Below are 23,965 nucleotides of genomic sequence, written 5' to 3' on the forward strand. Positions count from 1 at the left end.
TTGAAAAAAAAAAAGTGTAAATATCACCAATTAAATTTTTCAATGTAAAGTGTAAAATATAAAACCCTTATGCTTTTTCACATTTTAACATGTTAAAGCAAAAATAACATTTCCGATCATGTTGTCAGTTTTGTTTTTAATTTACAATAATGATGAATCAAATTCGTATTACTTTTTCACCATAAATGGCTGCTCCCATGTCTGTGGCTGGAACGAGAGGCAGAATGCTAAGACTTGATAGAAAAAGGAAATCAGTCACATTTCTGTTTGAACCTTCATCTAGGTTCTAACAGAAATGTTACATAATGAGACACTTCAAAGCCATTAGGCCACTGTTTTCTCCCTGCACTGTCACTGTACAAATCATATTTGCACACTTCAGCTGCCATGGAGGCAGACGAAATGCTTCTGACCCAGTGACAGAGTGCCATCCTTTCATGAGAAACACAGACGGACGACGGAAACATTTCTATCTGAAGGACAAACATCAACCTGGTTATGGCTCCCCTGGAGTTTCCTCACATCGATTGTTCATAAGCGTCCAACAAAAAACATGCATTTGGAATTGAGCACAGACTTTTATCACCTTCTGCATTATAGCATGTTTACACAGAGGAGGTCTACTGTGTAATGAGGGGATATCTGCAGCTTACCATGGTCAGCGTCATGCGGTCTATCTCATGTTTGTCTTTGGTCTTGTGCTGTCTGAAGGGGCTGTGCCTGAAGACGACAGAGAGGAGAAGCTGATGTCACCAGGTGGAGACGAGTAGAAACGGGAAGGAGGAGCGGAAGCGACTAGGAAAGGGTGAAGATGGTTGAGGGTGAACAAAACAGCTGCACGCACACACACATACACGCACACAAAAACAAAAACAAAAAAACACCGCCAACTCAGCTTCTTTTTAAAACATGTCACGCTCCGGCCCCCTTAGTTAAAATTTAAAACTGTACTCAGAAAACTTCCAGCCCAATAATTCAGAAATGGTAATTTGAAGTGACCCAGATTTGACTGAGTCTAATTAGGATGCGGAGGAGGAGACGGTTCACATCCTGGAAGAAAACTTCACCATCACTCCGTCACTCTGTCACAGCTCTCTTTTGTTGCACTACTTTTGTTTTGCTGACTAATCAGAAGCATAATAATTATTGTAATCAACTTTAATGGCTTAGAAACGTATTTTATGACAAAAAAATAAAGGTATATTCCCTGGATTTTTTGCAGCGACACAGAATGATCAACTTATTTTATTGTCCAGATGAAGCTGTGAAAGTCCTGAAATCACCATAAATGTAAGCAATAAAAGAGTCACCCTGTGCTTAAAACCATTGTCTTCTTGTGTTGCCAACGATTACTGCTAAATGAAAGAGTGGAGTAATCATTGCTTAGTAACTGTTAGTTTTCCATAAAATTTGGTGAATTACAGTAAGTTCATGATTTAGCTCAGGGGATAATAGTTTTTTTTTTCATGGTTTGATTATCTATGCCTGATATTAAAATGTGTTTGATAATGTTAAATAGTGACAAAAAGCAAAAGCAGCATAAAATGGAGTAGATACTTTTACTTACTGCAAACTCCAAAGTTTGAAGTATTTACTGTGTCCTTTACATTCATATTCTAATAATGAGTCCTGTAGATAAAAACTATTTATATTTTCCCCTCAAACTGGAAACAGTCAGCTTCTCTCTCAGTCACACACACAAACACTTCTTCTTTAAGGACGTGGATCCAAACATCAGTGGAAAGACACCTCTCTCTCTCCCTCCCTCCCTCTCTCTCTCTCCCTCCCTCTCTCTCTCCCTCTCTCTCTCTCCCTCTCTCTTCCTCCCTCCCTCCCTCCCGCACGCACACACCCTTTACCTGGATTTCGGCCTGCTGGGACCAGACCTCTGGCATTTACACACTCTAGATCAAACACACGCACACACTTGCTCTCATACACAAACAAGATCAAACACACACCAAACAGAAGGCTGGCGGGTGAGAGGAACTCAGAGAGAAGGGGAAGTGAGCAGATTCAAAGAGGCTCGCACAGAGAGCCAGAAGAGGTTTCAAAGCGGACAGGACGTCAGGATGCGGAGGGAGTGGAGAGCACAGAAGAGGAGGAAGAGGAGAGCAGCGAGGAAAGCTGGAGCTTTTTACCCTCTGAGGAGTTTGAAGAGCATGCAGCCTAAAGAGAACCAGTCTGCACTGCTGTCGTACGCCGTTCCCTTCTGAAGGACCTCTGGAGCCATGTAGCCATGAGTCCCACTGTGACACACACACACACACACACACACACACACAGCGAGTTGGAGTTACACATTGGTGATTTACAGAGCAAGACAACCAAACAGGAGAGTGGAAAAACGTGACCGGATGTAAAACATTTCCAACAAATTGGTTTGAAAGGAAATGATTTAAACTCATTAGCTGCTTCTACAAGAACAGAAACGTCAATGGCAGTGAGATATCTGCTATACATGCAAGTCCAACTGATGCTGTAGAGAAATCAGCAGCTTGTTTTTATTTTTATTTGTGTCAATGCTTTAAAACACATTCCTAAAAATGTTGGATTCTTTTGCTGCTGTCTGAATTTCTGCAGATTACAAGATGGAGTCGGTTTATCTCCAGAAAATATTAGTCACATCATCCCTGCAGGCGCATTTCATAATGAGTCTGACGAATAAGCAACAGTTGCTGTTAGTGAATGATGCTCATAAAGCTGGCTGGGATTTCTGGACTTTCTGACACTGCAGACCAGACGTCACAGTCTACTCATCTCCAAAACCAAAATTATTCCAAATAAAGGTCGTGGGTGGAAACAGGTGGTCTGTTTCTTAAACGCACTTCCGACTTGTTTGAAAAAATGTTTTATTTCTATCAAAAATACAGACAAAATTATGTCTAGGACATTTTTATTAACTTGATGTAAATTAAAGTTAACTTAATTTGATCTTCCAAGTTCAAAAAGTGGTCAAAAAAAATATTTTAACACACTTCCCCTCATCACACCGGACATTTGACAAACAAAAATGTCCGTTGACACAACTACAGTGTGTTCCTAATTTCTTAAAATAATAGGAGGGTGTAAAAGTTACCAAAGTAATCATAATTCCAAGTACAAAAATGAACTACAGATTTTGGTTCAAAAATAACTCAAGTGTATTCTAACTGTCTAAAGAAGAAAACTGAACTGGCAGAAGTTATGATTTATAAAAATTCAACATAAATGGCCAGAACACCAGACATGTACACATTGTTCCAAGAAGCATTTATAAAACCGAAGGTGGTGTTTACAGCAGACAGAAGTGTTTACAAATCCAGTTTAAAGCAGTGAAATGATCTGCATTTTATCACTCAATTCATTTTTAATTCAAATCTTTAGGGGTCATTTCTCTTAAATAAAGCAGACTAAATTATCCCCCTGATCACAAAGAACTGTCAGGTCAAACATTAAAAAAAAAAACATTTTCCATATTTAGTACATTTTTCTTAAATATATAATTATTCCTCCATGTAGAAAAAACAAACAAACTAGCTGCTGAGATCTTGAATATAAGCAGAGATCAGTATCAGGCAATAAAAATTAAAGAATCGTCACATCTTTGATGCTCTGCTCTATGAAATGAGTGAAGCCGCAATTTTATAACCACCAAAGCAACAAAGCCACAGATAAAACGTCTCTTATCGACGTTCTTCCTCCTGAGAAATAAACGTTTGTGAGTGTGAGGCACTTGCACTTACACGCTAGCGTGGGGCTTCTTCTTGGAGAAGTCGCAGGCCAGGCCGAGGTCTGAGATCCGAACGTGGCCGTGTTCGTCCAAAAGGATGTTGGCCGGCTGACGGAGGACGACAACAAGCAGAGGTTACCACTTCACATTCTGAGCAGACGCAGACAGCAGAAGACGGCCTCCTGTCCTGGTTACCTTCTGTGACTCTCTCGCTCTGTTTCGCTCTGTTTCGCTCTGCAGCGCTCGGCGTTGACGTAGTATTCGCATTGCACTCGACTGTTTATAGAAGCTCTGAAAATGTTCCCTGAACCCCTGCAAAATCTTGGCTATTGTTATGGCAACCCGTCCAAACAACAGAACCAGAGCTGAAACAGGGGAAAGGCTGAAAACAAGGATTTTTATGTGGGTGGGTGTAGTTAAAGCTCGATGTTCTGCTCTATGCAGTGGCAGCAGGTAGGGGAGATCCCTGACAGACACTCTTTATTCATACTTTTTTTTCCCCTTCTATTAATGTAATTTAGGCAAGATAAAAAGCGTTACGTCAGCGGTCGTGGTTCATCCTGTAACATGATATTAAAAATGTACCAGGCAGTGTTGGAAATTAAATGAAACTCTGAGAGCAATGACTAAATTTGAATTATTAAAACATCTGATTGGCAGTAAAGGGAAACGCTGACAGCCCCATAGAGCGCCCCCTGTGGCCTGCTTGGAGGTGGTTATTCAGTGTGGAACAACCTGCCCCCCTCCCCTCTTGCATGTGGGGGCACTGCAACATGAACTACTTTAAGAAATGACATGAAAACGTCTGAAGAAAATACTGAGCACAACTTCCTTCTTCATGAAATGTAAACAAAAATGGAGCGGCGTCAGAGCTTAGCGATTGGAGTATTTCTCTTTTGTCTTTAGTGAAAGGCCATGTGCCATTTCTCTAACAAGTTTGTTTTGGTTGCATTTACCCAGAATGCCCTGCGCTGTAGTGCACCTCCTGCTTTTGGAGCACTCTCCGGTTCACTTGGTGTTCACATATGCATTTGAACCAAGTCAGAGTTCACTCCAACCAATGCATCGGCATTGCAGCCGATGTAATTTACAAAACTTTAACGATAAAAACTGAAGTATTGCCTCGTTTGTTCACAGAACTTGGAGATATTCATAACACTTAAATAGGAAACCATAGTTTGCTACATTTTATACCATGTCTCCTACAGCAATTACATAAAATTATATTGTCCAATATAAAAAGAAATTTGCTTTCATGCATCTCAACAGAAAATAAACAGTTTTTAGATTCATATCTAGGGATTATACATCCTTTATTGGCAATTTTCTCAGCTTTAATTTAAGAACAGAAATATAAATGTATATACAGAATAGTAAGCAAAAAATAGGCTTACGAACATTTATGTGAAATTAATTCACATCCCACATTAGAACCGTCACTAGCTATAGCGTCTAATCGGTGTTGTCCTATCTGGTAACGTATATCGATGCGCTAAATGCTACTTTGGCATTTCAGGATCAGCGGCTCACCTTGAGGTCTCTGTAGACGACGAAGCGGTTGTGCATGTGCTCCAGGCCCAGGATGATTTCAGCAGCATAGAACCGCATCTCTTTCTCACTAAACACACCGTGCTGGGAGAGGTGGTAGTGCAGGTCGCCCCCTGAACACACAGGAACACACAAAGTGTATCATAACACTGACAACGATGTGCTCTAAGTATCGTCTGAAGGGTGAAGATTGTTGAGGGAGGGAATGAGCCCATCAACCAGAGTCGGGTTGTGCGATCCAGTCGGCCCGTCTGAGGATGAAGCCTCAGAGTTTTGATCTGGGATGATGAGTCAGAGGTCAGCCTACCGTTCATGAGGTCCAGGATGAAGCAGAGCTTGTCGGGGGTGTGGAAGGCGTACGTCATACACACGATGAACGGGCAGTCCTGGAAGGAAGACACACACATCATCATCATCCTCATCATCAATAAGTTTAAACTTGTTTTCATTCAGTGATGTTGTTACATCTTTGATTCAAATTCATTTCCTGATGATCCCACTGTCACTGGTCTGAGTCACCATGGCGATAGACATGGTGACTCAGACCAGCACTGACCTTCCATCCATCCTGGACTTTTACAGGTCAGTGAACGCACCACTGACATCTCTGCAGACCCCACACATCCTGGACACAAACTGTTTAGACATTTACCTTCAGGCTTCCCTCAGCCTCTCTTTCTGATAATAACAATAAACATCTTCCAGGGACTCTTCAGTGAAACCAAAGTTACCGTTCCAGTCTGTGTACCAACCCTCACACACACACGTACACACACTCGGCCAGCGAAGCAGATTCTCATTGTAAATGCAGCTGCAGATATGTGTAATCTGTAAACTTACAGAGTAAAAAGAGAAAATCTGGGGACCTTTTACTTGCTTCGTTTTTCATTGTATTTCATTTCCCTTTAGAATCAATGAAAATGAATGAATGAATGAATGAATGAATGAATGAATGAATGAATGAATGAATGAATGAATGAATGAATGAATGAATGAATGAAGTGTAAGACTGTGTGTAGATAAGGTGGCCAGAGTGTGTGTTATCAGCTCAGTGCTCTTTCTGAAAGTGTCTTGACCCTGACTATTAGATTTATCAAAAACCTTAAGACTATTGTTCCCTGAACAGCTGCTCAGAAAAGTATTCACACCCTCCTACAGGCTGGTTCTGGTTGGCTGCTTACAGCACCTGTACAGATTTGGCGCCAACAGGCTTCCTGTCTGATTCTGCACCGCTGTTCATACTGGGTGGTTAAATAAATAACTGTTCTGAGTTATTCACTGTATTAAAACAAACACAGTAACACTTCAAATCAAAGTTATTTTCTGACTCGTGCAGAAACAAAGCTATTCACTAGCTTTAGTGTTTAGCCTAAACGATGTCAACACAATGAAACATCAAACGCCTCCTTGGCAGGAAGGGATTCGTTTCATTCTTCACTGTAAATATTAGTTTTGATAGTAGAAGGACACACAGCCTGCCGCTGCAACGCTCAGACTTCCAGGTTCACAGAGTGCATTCTACCACCAGGGAGTACAGCTGGTTACATTACCAATCACTGTCATAATGCATCACTCTTTTTATTACGGACAAGAGAGTCTGACTGTAAAAACTGATTAGCTGTTGTTGCATTCGACAGCAGCAATAACAATCCAGCTTATAGAACTGAATGATGTCCTGGAATTAACTGCACTGATTGCTTTTTAGCTAAAAAGTCACAAGATATTTCTGATAAAAAGTTTTTGTTCTAGGATGAGGTGGTCTTTCAGTTATATTGAAATTAGGGTATTTCGCAAAAAAACCGCAATGGAAACAATATTTTTGGATGTTACTACTGGTGGAAAAGACAAAGAAGACGACAACAGGAAGTAGTAGGAAGACAATGGTGCAGTATTTTTTTAACAAACGTATTTTGTGGGATTTTAATTGGATTTCTTATTTTACGGAAACAACCAATTGCAAAATTGTGTCTTTTCAACATTAGTGGAATATTCACAACATTTTGTGCACATTTGTAATTGAAATGCAGTTACTGGCTGATTTTCATACCTTTCTGGAGGAAGCTAAGGTCAGTGAATTGGTTTCACTTGTAAGTATTAGCTAATCTCCCAAAGTAAAGATAATCTGGGCCGATTTATCAGCCAACCGATTTATCTGTTGACTCTTAGTTTATTCTAGTTTTGTTTGTGACCACAATGTTCAACAACTCCAAAATAAACTGGCCACACACCAGGGGTGTGAGACGGCTGTCGCCATTTTTAATTTTCCAAGAGCGTTCACACCTATACTTAATGCTAATCAGTAGAGCTCATCTGACCCAAAACTGAGGGTTACTACCAGGTCAGAATTGTACAACAAAACCACTATTCCCCCCTTTAAACAGTTGCTCATGTTGGGTAAATCTGATGCCAGCTGTGTGCTACTGGGGTGGTCTGAGCATCTGTCAGAACCTCTGACATGTAGATCTGTGAATAAGAAAGCTCCCATCAAGCAGCTGGTGTGAAGCCTTTTCACAGGACGGACGTCTGTGAGAAACCGGAGTGTTAAATTATGACTTAGATGACGTGTGTTAAAAAGCGCACAACTGACGGACATCAGAGATGAAATGTCAGGTGAGAGGTGGTAACACTCTGAATCGGGTGTGTTTAAAAACCTAACCAACCCACAGGAACTTGAGATAGTGGGGCAATAATTAGTTTCAAACGACTAAAGCTTAAAGAAAAGCCATCTGGAGTCGACACTCACCCCTGTGCTGACTAGCGACAGCATGATTCTCTCGTTGAGCGCCAAAGTCTCGCCCTGCTTCATTTTGATCCTCTTCTTGTCCAAGCACTTCATGGCGTACCTGGAATCCAGAGAACGTCGAAAGCATTACAACAAAGCGGGCGAAGCGGCCGGGTTTCTAACAATTTCAGCTGTTTTGCTCACATCTTCCCCGTGTCGGCCTTTCTGCAGCCGTACACCTCCCCGAAGCCGCCCCTGCCGATGATCCGATGCACGCTGAAGTCGTTCATGGTCAGCTGAGGGAGAACAGCAACCTTTTTTTTTTTTTTGTTTGTTTTTTTTGTTTTTTTTTATTCTAATGTTTTGTAAGAACATATAAAACTAAACTTCAGACACCAGTGTGTTATTGAAAACAAGCCATAATGACCATTTCTTTGCTGCAGGAGAGTAAAAACAATCCGAAACTAGAGCTGGACCCATCAGATATTGATATCTGGACCACTCCTGATATTGAAAACATTCCAGATCGGATATCGGTGACAATTTACCCCATCTATAAGGACAGATCTATTCAGTCTAATTTCAGGTCTTGAGACCCATTTCTGGATAGTTTGCTCATTTCTGTTAAGATGAAGGAAAGTGAGGAATTCCAGCTTGGATGTGTCAAAAAAAACACTAAGAATCAATTATTACTAGTGGTGGTGGGACTCAATTAGCATTATTAATCAAGCTAATTGTAAGGTCTGCAGTTACTTAATTGCACTTTATTCAAAAACTAAATGCATTTTCACAAAATAAGCAACATTTTCATTTCAGAAACCCCCTTTGCTGTTAAATTATGAATGAAAACATGCGAGCTCAACAACAACATTGTTTTTAATCAAATCTATTCAGGCTAATTCTATGCTTTGGGCTCTGAGCGACATCATTCTTTAGTAATTATTTTACATTATTTAGAAATCCTAACTGGACTTTCTAAACCATTTGAAAGAAGGTTTGTTGCAGTTTGTTTATTACATGTTTAACCAACTAGTCAACCTACTGATTCTGTGTTTCACATCGGCTGTTCTATTCCTAAAAGCCCGAACTGAACAAATTAAACCTGTGAAGCCATTGGTGAATCTAAGTGTGCTGCACTGGTGCAGAGTTAAAAAATTAATTTGTAATTTAGTCCATATATGTCTGTGTTTTAGAAAAAAGAAATGCTTTTCGTCAATTGAGTTGCTTTTCTGGATCGGCATCGACTGATACTAAACCTCAGATATCGGTATTGGAAATGAAAAAAGCAGACTGGCGAATCCCCAGCAGAAACAACAGGAAGAATTACCAATGCATTAGGAGGAAGTTCATAAATTCATAACAAATTATTGGGTCATGTTATAATCATAGCTGAAATGAGTTCATAGTTTTTGCTTTATACTTTTAGTTTCTGCTTAGGCTTGAGCTTCACATAACCACAAACGCTTTCTGGCAACTACACAGCTTTGACAAAAAACCAAAGTTTTCTATAAGTTTAGAAGTTCAGCTTAAGAGCTTTTGAACATACAATTACAAATATTGCCATTTCATGTCATTATTTAACCAGCCATGCAGGTCTCAATACAACTTTTTTTTGCTTTGCATTTGCATACTGCTTCCTTTACTTTATCCTGAATACATGACTAAGACATAAAGTAAAAAAGAATAGAGTAATAAAGTGAATTTGGCGGTGGCAGCATCATGCAGTGGCTGCTTTTCTTCAGCTTAGACAGGGAAGCTGCTCAGACATAATGAGTTAGTTTATGAAGAAGAATGAACGCTTCAGTCTCTAGTTGTGGAAACCTGACACCTGCAGCTGTCACTGCAGCGTCTGCATGACAAAAAATGCACACCACACTTTTCAGATTTCTAGTTCCGAAAATGTTGAGAATTAATTTCTCCCTCCACTTTGTAATTATGTTCGACTTTGTGTTGATCCGTAACCTAAAATCTGAATGAAAGCCACTGCAATCTGTGGCTGTAACATAAACATACTCTGCCTTCACATTGCACTGTTTCAGGTTCTACTTCGATCAAACCTCGTGTGAGAGGTGGACGTCACAATCTCGTACTCACATGGATGTTGAGTTCCACGTTCTTCCACTGGCAAAACCGAGTGAACTTGTCACTGAGGTCAGAACAGAAACAGGGTTAAAATGGGACCGTGCCAGCAGTGAGAGCCATGGCTGTGTTTCCACACGTTCACCGGCTCACCTTTCAATGAACTTCTGGAAGATGTTCCCTCTCAAGCTGTCACAGATCTCCACTATGTATGGCTGCAGCAGAGACAGAAAGAGGCTCAGCTCAGAAGCCTTATGAGAAACATTCACTTCTGACATGGACACGCAGCTCATGTCAGAGTTTCTAGTTTTTGCTCACAAGACCAAAGAGAAAAACAGTTACATTTTTCAAGCATCTGTTTTAATAAACGGTCAACAGTTCCAGCTGAATGTACGATTTAAATATTGAGTAATAACACGGGAAATACTGGCATATGCATGGCGTATTTTGGAGTTGCAATGAGTCACAGGGGATAAGTGAGTAAACAGACTAATAGCCAGGCGGTGGGCTAAAAGAGGAAAAGAGTGATTCGATTTACCAAGATGCAGGCCAACTTTTGTCTGGCTTGTTCTGGACTTACTCTGCTGGGCCTTTCCTTCCAACAACGGATACTTAAGAGTAAGGCATGTATAACTATAAAATATGAGACTTAATCTGGATGGATAGCATTAATTCAGTGAGGAGAGTATCAGAGGTTGGCAGATAGAGAGGAAACACAGTGAGGTGTGTACTGTAGCAGCTTACAGTGAAGACATTAATGAGACGGTTTCTAATATACAGCTACAAGGACTTTTTAGGAACTGGAGGAAATGGAAAACTCTTCTGACTGAGAAAAGTTAAAACAGATGAAAGGAGTGTGCTTGTTTGTTGCTATGGTTTCTCAGTTTTTTTCTTGTTCTGCAGGTGTAGAAGTAAACTTCTTGGGTGTTTTTTCTTTAGCTTTCTTTCTCTACTACTTCTACCTCCTTTGCCATTAAACCTTTTTCCCCTCCTCTCTCCCTTTATTTTCCGTCTCTGTGTCCATTACAAATGAAATAAACCCAAAGCCATATTGTCAAACAGGACATGTTAAAGAAAGTAAAAGACAAGCAAAGTCTGTTGCACACCATCAGACACTGCTATATTAGTTTATTGATTCAAGGATTCCTCAAACATGCGTGAAAGAATCAAGGCAACACTCCAGATATGTTTTTGATGAAGGAATAACATTATGATATGTTATAAAGCTCAAAAAGTCCATTTACAACATGGCAAACTGACCCACAGCATGACATAACTTCCACCATGTCTAGAGACAGCAGTCTCTCTTTCCTGACCGGATTCATACTTTGCTAAGTATCTGAGCAAAACTGTGAAAGCAAAAGTTTCACATCTATTTTGAAAAGCTGATTTTAGATAATCTGCTTCCTGTTTGGTGTAAAAAGGCCCTCCCATGTGCTGGGAGTGCGTTTTACCTGGAAGAGAGTTGGGGGGACCATTTTCTTTGCCAGATGACTCTGCACATGGTCCACTGCCTTCTTGGAAAATGGCTGCAAAAAAAAAAAAAAAAACACGGGGTGATTAAAGATGCAATGTGAACAGTAGTTTCAGTTCTGCTTCCTCTGTGCAAGAAGGCTGTCCCATGGGTCAACATGCTGCTGCTGCTGCTGGGAGGCTCCAGAGGTAGCTGGGTGTATGTGGGCCGTTTAAGTTTAAAGTTATCACATCAAAATAATTATGACTCAAAAAGGTCTTAAGATGTTTCTTTTTTGCAAAAATGTTTGGTTTACTTTCTTAGATACTTGTATTTTTTATCAATACTGAATGCTTGTTTTGTTTTTAACTCTGAAATCTCAAGATGAGAAAGGCATTATAAATCAAATGTATTATTATTAATATTAGTTATCCACTTTAGTTATGTGCTACTTTGTTCTACAGCATAAACTCTGCTTAAATGCGCATTGAAGTTTCTGATTGTAGCACACAGAGTTTTTAAGAGTTCGGGACTTTTTGCAAGATGTATATTTTGTGTCTGCAAATTTGTGTTGACTAATCTAGAAACATTAAATTAGGAAAAACTGTAAAAAACTGCAAGCTGTGAACTGAACTGGGATCAGCAAAGCGAAGCATCCATTCAGGTGAAGCTGCTATCTCAGACACACAGCCAGAGGGGAAAATGAAGCAGCAGCTGGATTTGTGTTAAAGGTGTTCTTCCCAGCACCGCCTACCAGTTAGGATGATTCTGGATAAAATCTACAGCCAATAAAAAAAGAGGCGAACTCGACGGATGCCGGTGTCCCGTTTAATCCGGTTTTAGTGCTTCGTGTAGCGACATCAGCGTTTTTTTTAATTGTTTGGCCTAGCTGACACAAGATGAGTATGGAAGTATTTACACACCTGCATCCTGACAGGGACATTTGCAAAATCAACTGATTCCCCTTCATGCAGCTGGGCAAACAGACAAGACTTTTCTGCAAAATGAAAAGTCACTATCAACCAAAAAAAGGAGGTTTTTAAATGTAATGCATTAAATTCTTTTTTTTTTTTTTTTAAGTTTATACATTAGGTCATTTGATTAATTGTGGTATTTTAAATAGCAGTCTTTTTGTTTAGCTGCCTGGTAAAGTAAAAACACATGACAAACAGGTCATTCATGTTAAAAACAACCAAGCATCTGGATGTGTAGCCAAAACTAAGAGTGGTGAGATTGCGATTACTGTGACTTTTTTCACAAGCCTTTGTTTACGTCCAGATTTACATAGTCTGACTTCTTCTGGTGCAGATTTGTGATGCATTTCTCATGTCAGTGACGTAAAGGTCAGATAAAATGCAGTGTTCAGACTTTGAACACTCTCGAAAGCTCATCTGATTTAGTTCCACATATGCATGTGGCACAAATCAGATTTTTTGGGAGGTGAAAAGGTCAGAACTCGGTCATTCAGAGCGCCATGAAAAAGTCAGACACAGGCCACATTTTGGGAGAAAAAATAAAATAAAATAAAACATCAGATTTGAGTCGCATTCGCTTGCTGTGTGAATTTAGTCTTTGGTAGCATGTGCTTCAAATGGGAGGATTTTAACCAGAAAGACTGACCTTGGCAAGTTGCATACAGAATGGTCTGGTTCAGAACTTTCACAGCAAGATATGCCATTTAAAAACACATAACAGCAGCAACATGGAACCTGATCTGAGTTAATGAATCATTCCATTTGATTAAAGGAGCTGAATAAATCCCCCGACAGAAATGATTCATTTTCTGCTTTCACTTGAAGTCAGCAGCATGCTGGAGGCCGCCTGACCGACAGCAGGCGTCCTCTCTGTGTATTCTCACATGTGAACAGGACAGCAGCTCCTTCATGATGTTGACGTCATAAATCTGCCGGCTGCGGCTCAGACGCTCGTCCTCAGAGTCCAGCTTCTCGTACTCCTTGATCTGAAACAGAAACGGGACTCAGATTCACAGGGCTTCTGGGGGGGCCATATGTGGCTGAGCTGGATTATAGAGGCCTAATGCCACCCACACACACACACACACACACTTCCGACTTACTTCTTCGTAGAACTTGAGCTGAGGCACAGCCTCGTCGATCTCGTTCATACAGAAATCTTTAAACAGCAGGAAGCCTGGGAAAAAAACAAAAGACACAAAGTGGTGAGAAAAAGAACTACGTGTTCACTGATACAACTGATAGAACTGTTCCTAATATTATCATCACTAAATAACATAACAGCTTTCCGTATAACAGTAAAGTGATTCCTGAGTGACCGTCCAAAACAATTCATATATATAACTAATAAAATCATGATCCCTTTAAACCACCATCTTTTAATTTGGTGTTAAAACAGTTACTTTTGTTTCCCACAGTAACATGAAATATGCTCCGTTTTAAGAAATGTGTTTAATTTGGGGAAAAAGAGACGTTAGAGAATCACTGCAAACTTCTATGTATGAAAGATCTAGCATAGATATGACCAAGCTGTAATGTTTCTATGTTGCATTTGAGATCAGAGTCTACAAATGGCCAAAGTCTCACTACCTCTGAACCCACTTCACAAAAAAAATTAAATAAAATGAAATAATTGGAGGGGGGAGGACTTCTCAGATTGTTCAAGTAAATAAGACATTGGAAAGCATACTCTGAGTGATTATGACAATGTTTACACTAAAGTCACAGACGGACAACGAACAGGTCAGATGGGTGGATAGCTGCTGGCTAACGGATTGTTTCATGAAGACACTTGAATCAAGTTCTCCATTTCTCTAGGCTGCACAGGAAGCATGCACTGGTAGAAATCCTTCTCCCAAACATACTAACATATATTAATACATACACAGGCAGGATGCATGATCCTCAGTCAGAACAAACAGCAGCTCACAGAATCTGTGAACCAAGCTGCAGCCTAAGAAACACAAAGGAAGGAAGCAGCCTGTTTCTGCCTCTGGCCTCACTGGTATGCTTACCGTCAGTTCAAACAAATGCTGCATTCACGGTCATTACGGAACAATTAGCAGTCAGTGTTCTAGAATGAAATCCGTTGTCTGTATTGTTTCAGTTTCATTTGCCCTCACCATGCCACACTCGATGTGCAGAATGTTCAGACTTTTCTTTACAGTCATTTGTAAATAACTTTATACAGTTATATTTCAGGAAATGGAGAAAAAAAACTACAAAAGAGAAGAAAAAAGCATTCTACTTCATGAACAATATTTCAGAGCTGCAACTAACTATTTTAGTTATTGATTATTCTGACGATCAATTGATAAAAAAATGCACTCTGCAACCACTGCAGCCTCTTAACAATATTAGAAATACATTAAAAGATGCCATTAAACCATTCAATTTCTTTTTAAATAAAACACTTAATTGTGTAAAATACAACTAGAGTTCTTTAGTGAACTATTGATTATTTGTAGGAAAGGATGAATCTGCAGCTAAAATATGCCAGCATGTGAATACATGTAAATCATATCAATACAAAGTAAATCTGCTGTGTTAATTTATTTTTATCAACCAATTAATAAATAAATAGCAAAAGCTACTTAATAGAATTTTTTTTTTTTTTTTTTTAACAGAATTTGAAACAAGTGAAGAAAAAAACAAAGCCAATTTCAGAGTTCTGGGTTGAACACAGATACACGTTTTTATGTCTTAAATGGAAAATGTGAGTTTTGGCTCAATTAAACTTTCTCTTCCAGCAAAACGGCCTTTTTTGAGTCTGTATCGTTCATTTAACGATTAATCAATTACTAAATTGGTTGACAGTTACTTCAGTAATTGATCCAGACCTACAATATTTCCACTTTTATAACCTTAGTATTTGTAAAAAGAACATTTCAATTTATTTTTATATTCCAGCCTTCTTAAAAGCTTGATGTGTCTAAAACAATCTCCAACTATCAGAGCTGAAATAACTCCAGGATATTTACCATCTAGTCATTAAACATCCAGTGAAACAGAGGTGGCTTTCTTTATTAAAATCAGACAGATTAGCTAAAAACATGGCCAATATCTCCAATGTCCCGGTGAAGGACAATATGTCGCCGCGGGGCATCCCTGAATCCTCACCGAAACGCCACGAGGAGCTGAAGAGGTGAAAGAAAAACTCTTCCATGTTGCCTACAGAGATGAGACCCACTGTTGCCATGGTAATTGTGTGTGTGTGTGTGTGTGTGTGTGTGTGTGTGTGTGTATGTCTATGTGCGAACAATGGTGTGAAGACACAGATTAGATGTCGAAACGATCACATCGCCCTCCAGGAGGCCCGCTCCGATATTATGGCCGGCCGTCGAACGGCTTTCTAAAAGCTGCATGCGAGACGTTTCACAGCTCCCCCGGTGGTCGTAATACAGATTCACATCAAAGGGGGGAAAGGAGAGGGATAAAAACAGAGAGGTTTAATGAACTGAGAGGCTCACTGCAACATGTTGCAGCTTTTATGTAACACGGAGCTGAGCAAACCACCTGATTCTCACTGCATCCCGAAGCCCGAGATGCAGCCAGTTTCTAACCCAGGGCTGTGGGACAAAACGTCATCTCAAGAGAACTAGCAAACCAAAAAATAAAACACTATAGAAAAACTACAATCTTTGAAGGCTTAATTGAGAATTTATTTCCTGTTCAGCAATGAATAAAGCATAAAATACTTCAATTAAACAATTTTGTAGGTAAGCCATGCATAAATCACTGTAGATCCAAAACTTCAGAAGAGTTTCGTATGACGGTGTATGGAACATTGTTGATGGAAAGAAAGAACAAAAAGAGAAGGTATACATCTCAACAGTAATTTGCGAAGTGGAACATTAAGAAACCACACCTAGAATACTTGATAAACCAACATAACTTGGTGAATAAAATCAGGCCAAAGTTCATCGACCTTGTCAGAGACTAAAAAGGTCATATAGAAACTCTTTACCAGGCATTACTGCTGCCAGAGATTGCTCAACAGTCATGTGTTGGTCATATTTCCACATTTTGGCTGAGTGTTTCCTATTTATAGAAGATGGTTCAACATTCCCCAGCTGGTATATACCCGAGTTTACATTTTCTATCTATTCCAGAAAGCTCTGACATGAAAAAGCAGGAGATCCAAAGGTGAACCTTTAATCTTGGCTGTAGCTAAAGCAGACGCCCCCAGTGTTCCTGTACTCAGTCCCCCTGTGGCTTCATCCGATTAGAGCCAGGTATTAGCAAAATTAGACTGTTAATGGGATCCACTGTTTACACCAATCCTGACCTGGATGGAGACTTAACCTTGCCCATAATTCCTGGGATTCCTTTCAGGAAATATATTATTTTCTTTTTCAGAAACAATAGTTTTGACTCTTCTGTTTTTAGTTAGTTTTATTTTTTTTATCTGGTTCATAGAAATACATTTGTCAAAAAAAAATATCACATAGCAAATTCTTCCATACACTGGTAGCTCTGCCTTACTGGAGGCGCAAAAATCAGAACATTTCAAAGTCCATACCTCCTGCACGGAGGGGAGAACTGTGGCTTACAGTGGCCCAGCTCAAGGCACTCCAGGCTGGGATGGTGGCAGAGGATTGCTCCCATCCACTGGTGGCTCTGTGCCTCACAAGATGCATGAAACTCAAAGGAATTTCTAAGTCCAACCCTTCAGCTTAGAGGTGAGAACGTTTTCCAATTTATGTGAAGTGTGGTCTATGCTAGCTTGAAACCTCTGCATCTCTTTAATACAGTCATGTATTAAAGTCGTCAACACCTGATGAAATTAGGCTTTGCGTAGCCTGGTTGATTCACAAAGCCAGTAGATAAAAACAATTCATCCCCCCCCCCGCCACACCCACACACACACACACACACACACACACACACACACACACAAAATTTGCTTAAAATCCACATGACAACTGGATGGAAACAGTTTGTGGATTAAACAGAATTTAGGGCTGCTGTCCAGACAATAGCTGCGTTTCCACTGACCAAGTAATTGCACAATTTGACATTTTGAAAACAAATTTGCTTTATGGAAACACGCCAAAAACATGGTGTGGCATGTTTTTTAATGCTTTATCGCATCACCAGACCTATTCATCTGTGACTGTAATTATGTTTCTCATTTAATAAAAACACCACAATGGCAAAATTGTATTTTGTTGACAATAACAGAATATTGTCAAAGTCGTGCGTACATTTGTAATGGCAAAATGCCAAATGAGTTTTTCAAAGGACATCAGAAGCAGAAAAAGATGAGATGACTGCAGCTTTAAGACACACACATCCTCACTAACAGAACATTAAACAGCTTAATAAATGGCAACATAAAGTAATAATGTCATATGGTGACTTCACATATTCCAGATGTTATGAACTTAATTTATCCATGCTAATGTAATATTTAGTCACTTGGACAGAGTCTTGCAGCAGCAGATGTTCACACTGGACACTAATGACACTGGTCAAATGACTAAAGGTCAGTCAGTGATGGAAGCACAGATGAGAGTGGAAAGAAGAAAACAGACATATTGTTACTGATATTACCATCACAATAATTAGCAACATTATTGCAAGATTATCGAATATTGTGCAGCTACAGAATCTGATTATTGAAAATAAAGTAGCTCTATTTAAATAGAAGAGCTTTACTATGCAAGCTTAGGTTTGTTCCATGTATAGAGCGCTTTACAAAAGTATCCACACACCCTCAGAGCTGAGAGGCCACAGAAGAGATGAGCTACATTTATAGCTAGAATAACTGGGGTGTCGTAGTAAAAGGGGGCTCAGCATAAATGCACACCACACTTTTGAGAGTATTATTTTAAAAAAATGTAAACATGGATCATGGATATGATGGGTAAGAGTTCTGTTTGGGATCATTAAAATATTTTTTAAATGAACAACTTTCTTTCAACTAGCTATGCACTGTTGTTTCATTACATAAACCCTCAATGAAATACAACTTTATACATTTATCCTTGAACTAGAAGTCTTGGGTGAAGATTATTTGAGCTTAATAATAGCAACAAAAAAAAAAAAATCTTTATGTGCATTTCGAAATTGCAAAATGTTACTTAGATGAAGTACAGAAAAGTGAAAGCAAATGACATACTCTCTCTCTGTATGTATGTATGTATATATATATATATATATATATATATATATATTACCTATATTATACCTATATTATATATATATGTTACCTGGAGGAATATTTTTGTAGAGCAAATTAATGATGTGACTGGTGTGATCTGGTTTAATTTTAACTTCATTTTCTGTCATTCATTTCGCATCTGATCAAAAATATTCAATGCTGTATGGCAAACAGAATCTTTGGCAAACTCTGAAGATTACTTTTTATTTCAAATGTTGTAAATTATACTACTCATAAAATCATAGGTCATGTATGTTGTTTTGCATGTTAATTGTAATTCTTTTAATTCCCTTCCATCAGATGAAAATTAGCCTCTTTGGTTAACTAGAATATTTAGATAATGTGTTCATGTTGATTAATGTGGTTTATCCCTTTAGGAAATCAATAAAATTTAAGATTCAAATATTTAAATATCAGATTGAGGGTATGGGAAGTAGACTGTTTTCATAACCTACTTTTTTAAACTTATTCTCACGCTAAAACAACAGCCAAACATAAACTCGACAGCATGAAGAAAGCGGTCTCCATCTCTGATTCAGTTCCAGACATGTTGAGACCAGCAGCCATTTGTTTTGGATTTCACGCCTACTATCGCCCATTCTCATGTCTTCCCTTCTTCTTATCTCTTTTCCAGATGCGACGCATCATTTCCCCTCTGCTCCTCCGATGACAATTGAGCTCATCCAAACAAATGGCCTGGAGAGCAGCCGCGCGTGGCGTGCATCCGCAGCAAAGAGCACCGGGGTGTCCATAAGCTGTGCACCTCACCGGGCCTCGCAACTTTTCAGTGGTAGGGACTGGACGTGCACAAGAGGCATTAACGGAGGGGAAAAACAGCACTTCTTACATCACCGAGACGGGAGGATTAACCCTAATCTGTGAGCACTTCAACACTACCCGGCTAATTCAACAAATAGCCTCTTCCAGAGAAGTCCAGGGCACACACTCACTCACCTCTGGTTGAAGTCAGACGTGGCTTTCCTGTGAGCTTCATTTCATTAGTGGGATCAACCTGAACAGGCTAAAAATACCAGGCTAGCTAGCTGAGGCTGCCTCTGTGTTCTGTCACCTGAACAGAGGCTGCTGGGTTCCAAATGCACTGCAGAACATGTGCTGACCGTTTCCGACGGCTGGAAACCAGCAAAGTACCTGCAGACATTTAAGAACCTTTTTTTCTAGTCTGTGTCCCAATGGAACATGATCCCCATGACAAAAGCTTTCATACAGCCTGACTGCTGAGTCATTCTCTCTGAAACGAGACTCATTTTTGACTCAGATCCCCATCATTCCCACTATTATTCTTCCCTCCAAAGAAGACGATTCTCTCAAAGGAGCAGGGCTGTGCATCTTCCAGGCACTCTGCCATTTTGTAGCACAATCAAGTAATTATGTTAACTTTAGTTGTTATAAATATGCTCTATATTAAATATGATGTAAGAGAGAATGTCACATGCAAAATTGGGCTTCTGTCTCTTTAAAAACTGCTCTTTCTTAAACTTTGCCTCCAGGAAGTCATCACAACATGGCTCCTCTACTAACCCTTTAACAACGTTTTTACCAGTGTTGCTGTGCAACGTAGCTACCATAATGAGCTCAGCAGAACTGGGGATGTTTCTGCTGAAACAGCATCTGTTTCTCCAGATGTTTGCCAATTGCTGGTGGTTGTTTGATAGTTTGGAAACTGGAGCTCTGAGGAGGAGCTGCATCTTGAAGGTGGGGCTAGGTCCACCCAGGTAGTTTTCACAGCTGAATGGTTGCCATGGAGATTAAAGGATTGAAGTGAAGCTAAAAGAGTTGATTTTTCGTGATACTGCCCCTTTAATACAACAAAATCTAAATGTTTGTACTCTTGGAAAGAAATAAAAGAAATAATTAAGCTGAAATATAAAAATAGGACAAAGAAAAGATGGAACTGATAGTTAGTATTATAATTAGGGGAAGGACTTTAAGGTGTTGATTAACTACATGGATTTTTATTGTGCTCAAAATGCCAACACACATTCATTTCAAATATAAAAAAGTCCCGAGACGGAACCTTTGCATTGTGTTTCTAGTACACCTGTAAATTTGACACACAAGAAGCGACACTTGCTAACAACAGTGATGGACGATGAAGCCTCTTCTCTTGACTCACTCAGAGTTCATTTTGGCTTCAAAAGTGACATTACTGAACAATGGAAGACTATTATTGTGTTCAAGTTGTGCTAAAAGGAGATATCCAATCAGTGAAGCTGTTCAAAGCTAAAATAGCATCTCAATGCTAAACATGTAACATCAACACAAACAATCAAAATGCTAATGCCAGCATAAACAGCATGTTGCACCAATCTGATGGTTAACAAATTAAAAACAATATCTTTGTTATTGAGCTCATTTTGTATTCAACAATTTAGCACATAAGGGTTTTCTGAATTGAAGACGTTTCTTTTGTAATTAACTGAAATATTTTCGTGCAGTCCCACCACTACTTGTTTTACAATGCAAAATAGAAAAAATGAACTTTCTACAGATAATTTGTTTTTCACAGGAACGATTGTTCACAACTCCTACAGTAAAAGTCAACAATAGACTTCTGCTAACAGCCCTGCGACAAGAGCAGAATGCATGTGCTGCACCTGCCTGACTACAAAGGTACTGACCTTTATCTGAATGGACCCACCCATTTTACAAACATGTCGCTCTCTGCTGGATCAACTTTTGTCATAGGAGGCATTTTTCATCCTTATTCGTCTGTACACACTACACAGCAACTTTCTGCCTAAATGGTTGTTACACATGAAATACATTAAATATCTGGAACAGTGGAATCATTTCAAGCAGTGCCCAGAAAGGTTCAAACAGCCAATGTTCTAACTTCCTGCCATAGTGGACTGTACTACTGTTCTTTTTTTATTAGAATTATTGGCTTTGAAGTTAAACACATTATCACCTTATTTGAAATCTGCTTATCTTGAGCTGATAATATGTTGTACTTGTCATAACACCATATGTCCTAATTACTAGAGATTGGAAATATCAAATCGTTTATAATGTACCAGGGAAAATTAATCAGGATGTTTAGTCAACCTCTCATAATAAAGATAAACTCTAACTGATGTTTGCCAACCTCAAAAACAGATAAGTGGGGATAATTATTTTGAAATAGTTTTTTTTCCCTCTGTTTCCATAGAAACATCGAAAATCATAGCTTTGTTTCAAGCTATGATTTATTGGCATGATTATGTTTAGCAACATAAGAAAACTACTTAACATAAGTAGAACAGTGAAGTGGTCCATTTCATACTGGGCAGCGTTATTAGAGCCATATAATATGACGTAATATAATGAGTTTGTAAGACTCGACACTTTAGTGACAGATTTACAGTTAAAAACTTTTTAAATAATATTTATAATCACTTATATTGTATAAGTGATTATAGAGTGATAATACAGCCCAGAAGAAGGTGTGGTAATGCCATGCTGCCTCATTGATTTTCATACATCAGAATCAGAATCGAGTTGGAAGAGATGTTTTGTGGTACTATTATGACAACAATAGTGAACTGAACAGCAGTCACAGAAAAACACAAGAGAAATACTGTTCTTGAAAACATGTTCATTTGTAATTAGTTTCTTTCAGACTCCAGTCACATAAAGAAATGTTATTAGTACTTAACTGCTCACAGAAACTACATTTCATCATATTTTCAAATGTATTGATATTTATTGACGCTCGCATTAAACAAAGACTTTAGAAAAACAGTAAAACACTCCTGACAGTTTTGAGGGGTTTTAAACAGCATTAATTAGAATTTATTTTGACAACGATAAATTATAATTCTTTTTTGATAAGAAATTTATCACGATAAATGTATCTTATCGCTACGCAACTGTTTTTGCAGAGGAGAAGCGATATTTGTTCAGCTGGACGTGAATCCAACTCACCTTGCTAACCAAAAAGATCGAGATTATCTACACTTTTTAAATGGCACTTTCTAAATCCAACAGTCAGCATAATAGTAGAAAATTACCTTTCTATATACAAATAAAAGGAAATAAAATGAAAAAGAAATCAAACCACTGACAAAAAAAAAGAACCCTAGCACAATCCAGTCTGAAACCTCCACCAAAAACACAAAGTGTAACGAGCTGTTCAGGGACACTCCTGCTTTCACGGGGCATAAAGGAGTCTGTAGAAAACGCTCTCTGTCCCGAGAGCATGAACCTTCTGAACAATCACATCAACTTCAACTTCACCATCCATGGTGTAGCTATGAGATCCATGACTGAGACTGTGTTTCTATGACAATAACCAAATGTGACAGACTATCTTTCTGCTTACACACAGGTTAGAGGACAGGTAAAGGACGAGAAGCAGATGAGAGGATGTAGGGCGGTGGTTTGAGCTGGGAAGCCTTGGAGCTCGGATACATTTTCCCTCATCTAGTAGGACGATGTTTGTTTGGAGTAAACGAGGATCGGCTCTTTGTTTAAAAGTGGTGGGGAAAAATGAACACACTGAGCAACTGCTATTTGTGTCCTGGTTGGTCTCTGGTGGAAACCATGTGACAGGAAATGACTCCAGTTGAGCAACAACCAGAGTAAAAAAATACTAACATAAGCAGCTCCTCTCTTTCTGCTTGATCATCAATAGATTGAAGATCACTGATTAATAATTGGACAGCAAACAGATAGCAAACGAGATTTCTTTAACAGAATTTGACCCAGTTGGAGCTAAAACTATGCTACTAAGACATGGGAGGGAGATGTTTTATCAAAAATGCAAAATATATTTTTTTTGTACAGTTTTCATTACTTAGATTGTGACTCTGCTATTTCAGCAAATGGCCTTTTTAGAGTGTATACTTTAAATTAATGGTTACCGGTTTACCAAATGGTTTGATTATTTCAGTAACTGATTTATCATGATTAATCTGATCGTTTCAGCTCTTATCTAAATTAGTAGCTTTCTAATTTGGTCTGGAAAGACCAAATTAGAAAGCTACTAATTGATAGAGGTTTATTTTCAAAAACAATTCCCCTCAGAGTTGTTGGACATTATAAATGACAAATAACTAAATAAAACCCCAACTTCCAGCACTGCAGTTATAGTACAAGCATAAACTAATTTTACTGTAATGTTTGTCATAGTGACTTTTAAAGAAGTCTGCCTTCGGGGGTTTAATTGCCATTTTCTGTTCCTTGACAGAATGTGGTCATTTTACTGCCTGGAACTGACTAACCTGCTGCTAAAGAAAGTGAATTTCAGAAATTCATGAATTTAATGTTTAAACAGGAGAGGAAAAACTAAAGCCTGGAAATAAATATCTTC

General features: G+C 38.9%; 1 protein-coding gene across 2 annotated transcripts in view; it reads right to left on the minus strand.

Moving 5' to 3' along the window:
• Positions 1-605: 605 nt before the first annotated feature.
• Positions 606-23,965, minus strand: part of LOC106958266 (beta-adrenergic receptor kinase 2) — a 55,988-nt gene continuing 32,628 nt past the window's right edge. For both annotated transcript variants that reach the window (XM_015050069.1, XM_015050072.1), the window contains exons 3-14: positions 13,592-13,665; positions 13,373-13,474; positions 11,516-11,590; positions 10,215-10,276; positions 10,077-10,128; positions 8,187-8,278; positions 8,004-8,103; positions 5,568-5,646; positions 5,243-5,373; positions 3,726-3,820; positions 2,142-2,249; positions 606-720 (exon numbers count right to left, since the gene is read on the minus strand). In XM_015050069.1, coding sequence (XP_014905555.1) covers positions 621-720; positions 2,142-2,249; positions 3,726-3,820; positions 5,243-5,373; positions 5,568-5,646; positions 8,004-8,103; positions 8,187-8,278; positions 10,077-10,128; positions 10,215-10,276; positions 11,516-11,590; positions 13,373-13,474; positions 13,592-13,665 — 1,070 coding nt within the window. In that variant the 3' untranslated portion in view covers positions 606-620. The remainder of the gene's footprint in view (positions 721-2,141; positions 2,250-3,725; positions 3,821-5,242; positions 5,374-5,567; positions 5,647-8,003; positions 8,104-8,186; positions 8,279-10,076; positions 10,129-10,214; positions 10,277-11,515; positions 11,591-13,372; positions 13,475-13,591; positions 13,666-23,965) is intronic.

Source organism: Poecilia latipinna, unplaced genomic scaffold, assembly GCF_001443285.1.
Source record: "Poecilia latipinna isolate Pla-1442-1.1 unplaced genomic scaffold, P_latipinna-1.0 Scaffold974, whole genome shotgun sequence".
In the NCBI taxonomy this organism is placed as follows: domain Eukaryota; kingdom Metazoa; phylum Chordata; class Actinopteri; order Cyprinodontiformes; family Poeciliidae; genus Poecilia; species Poecilia latipinna.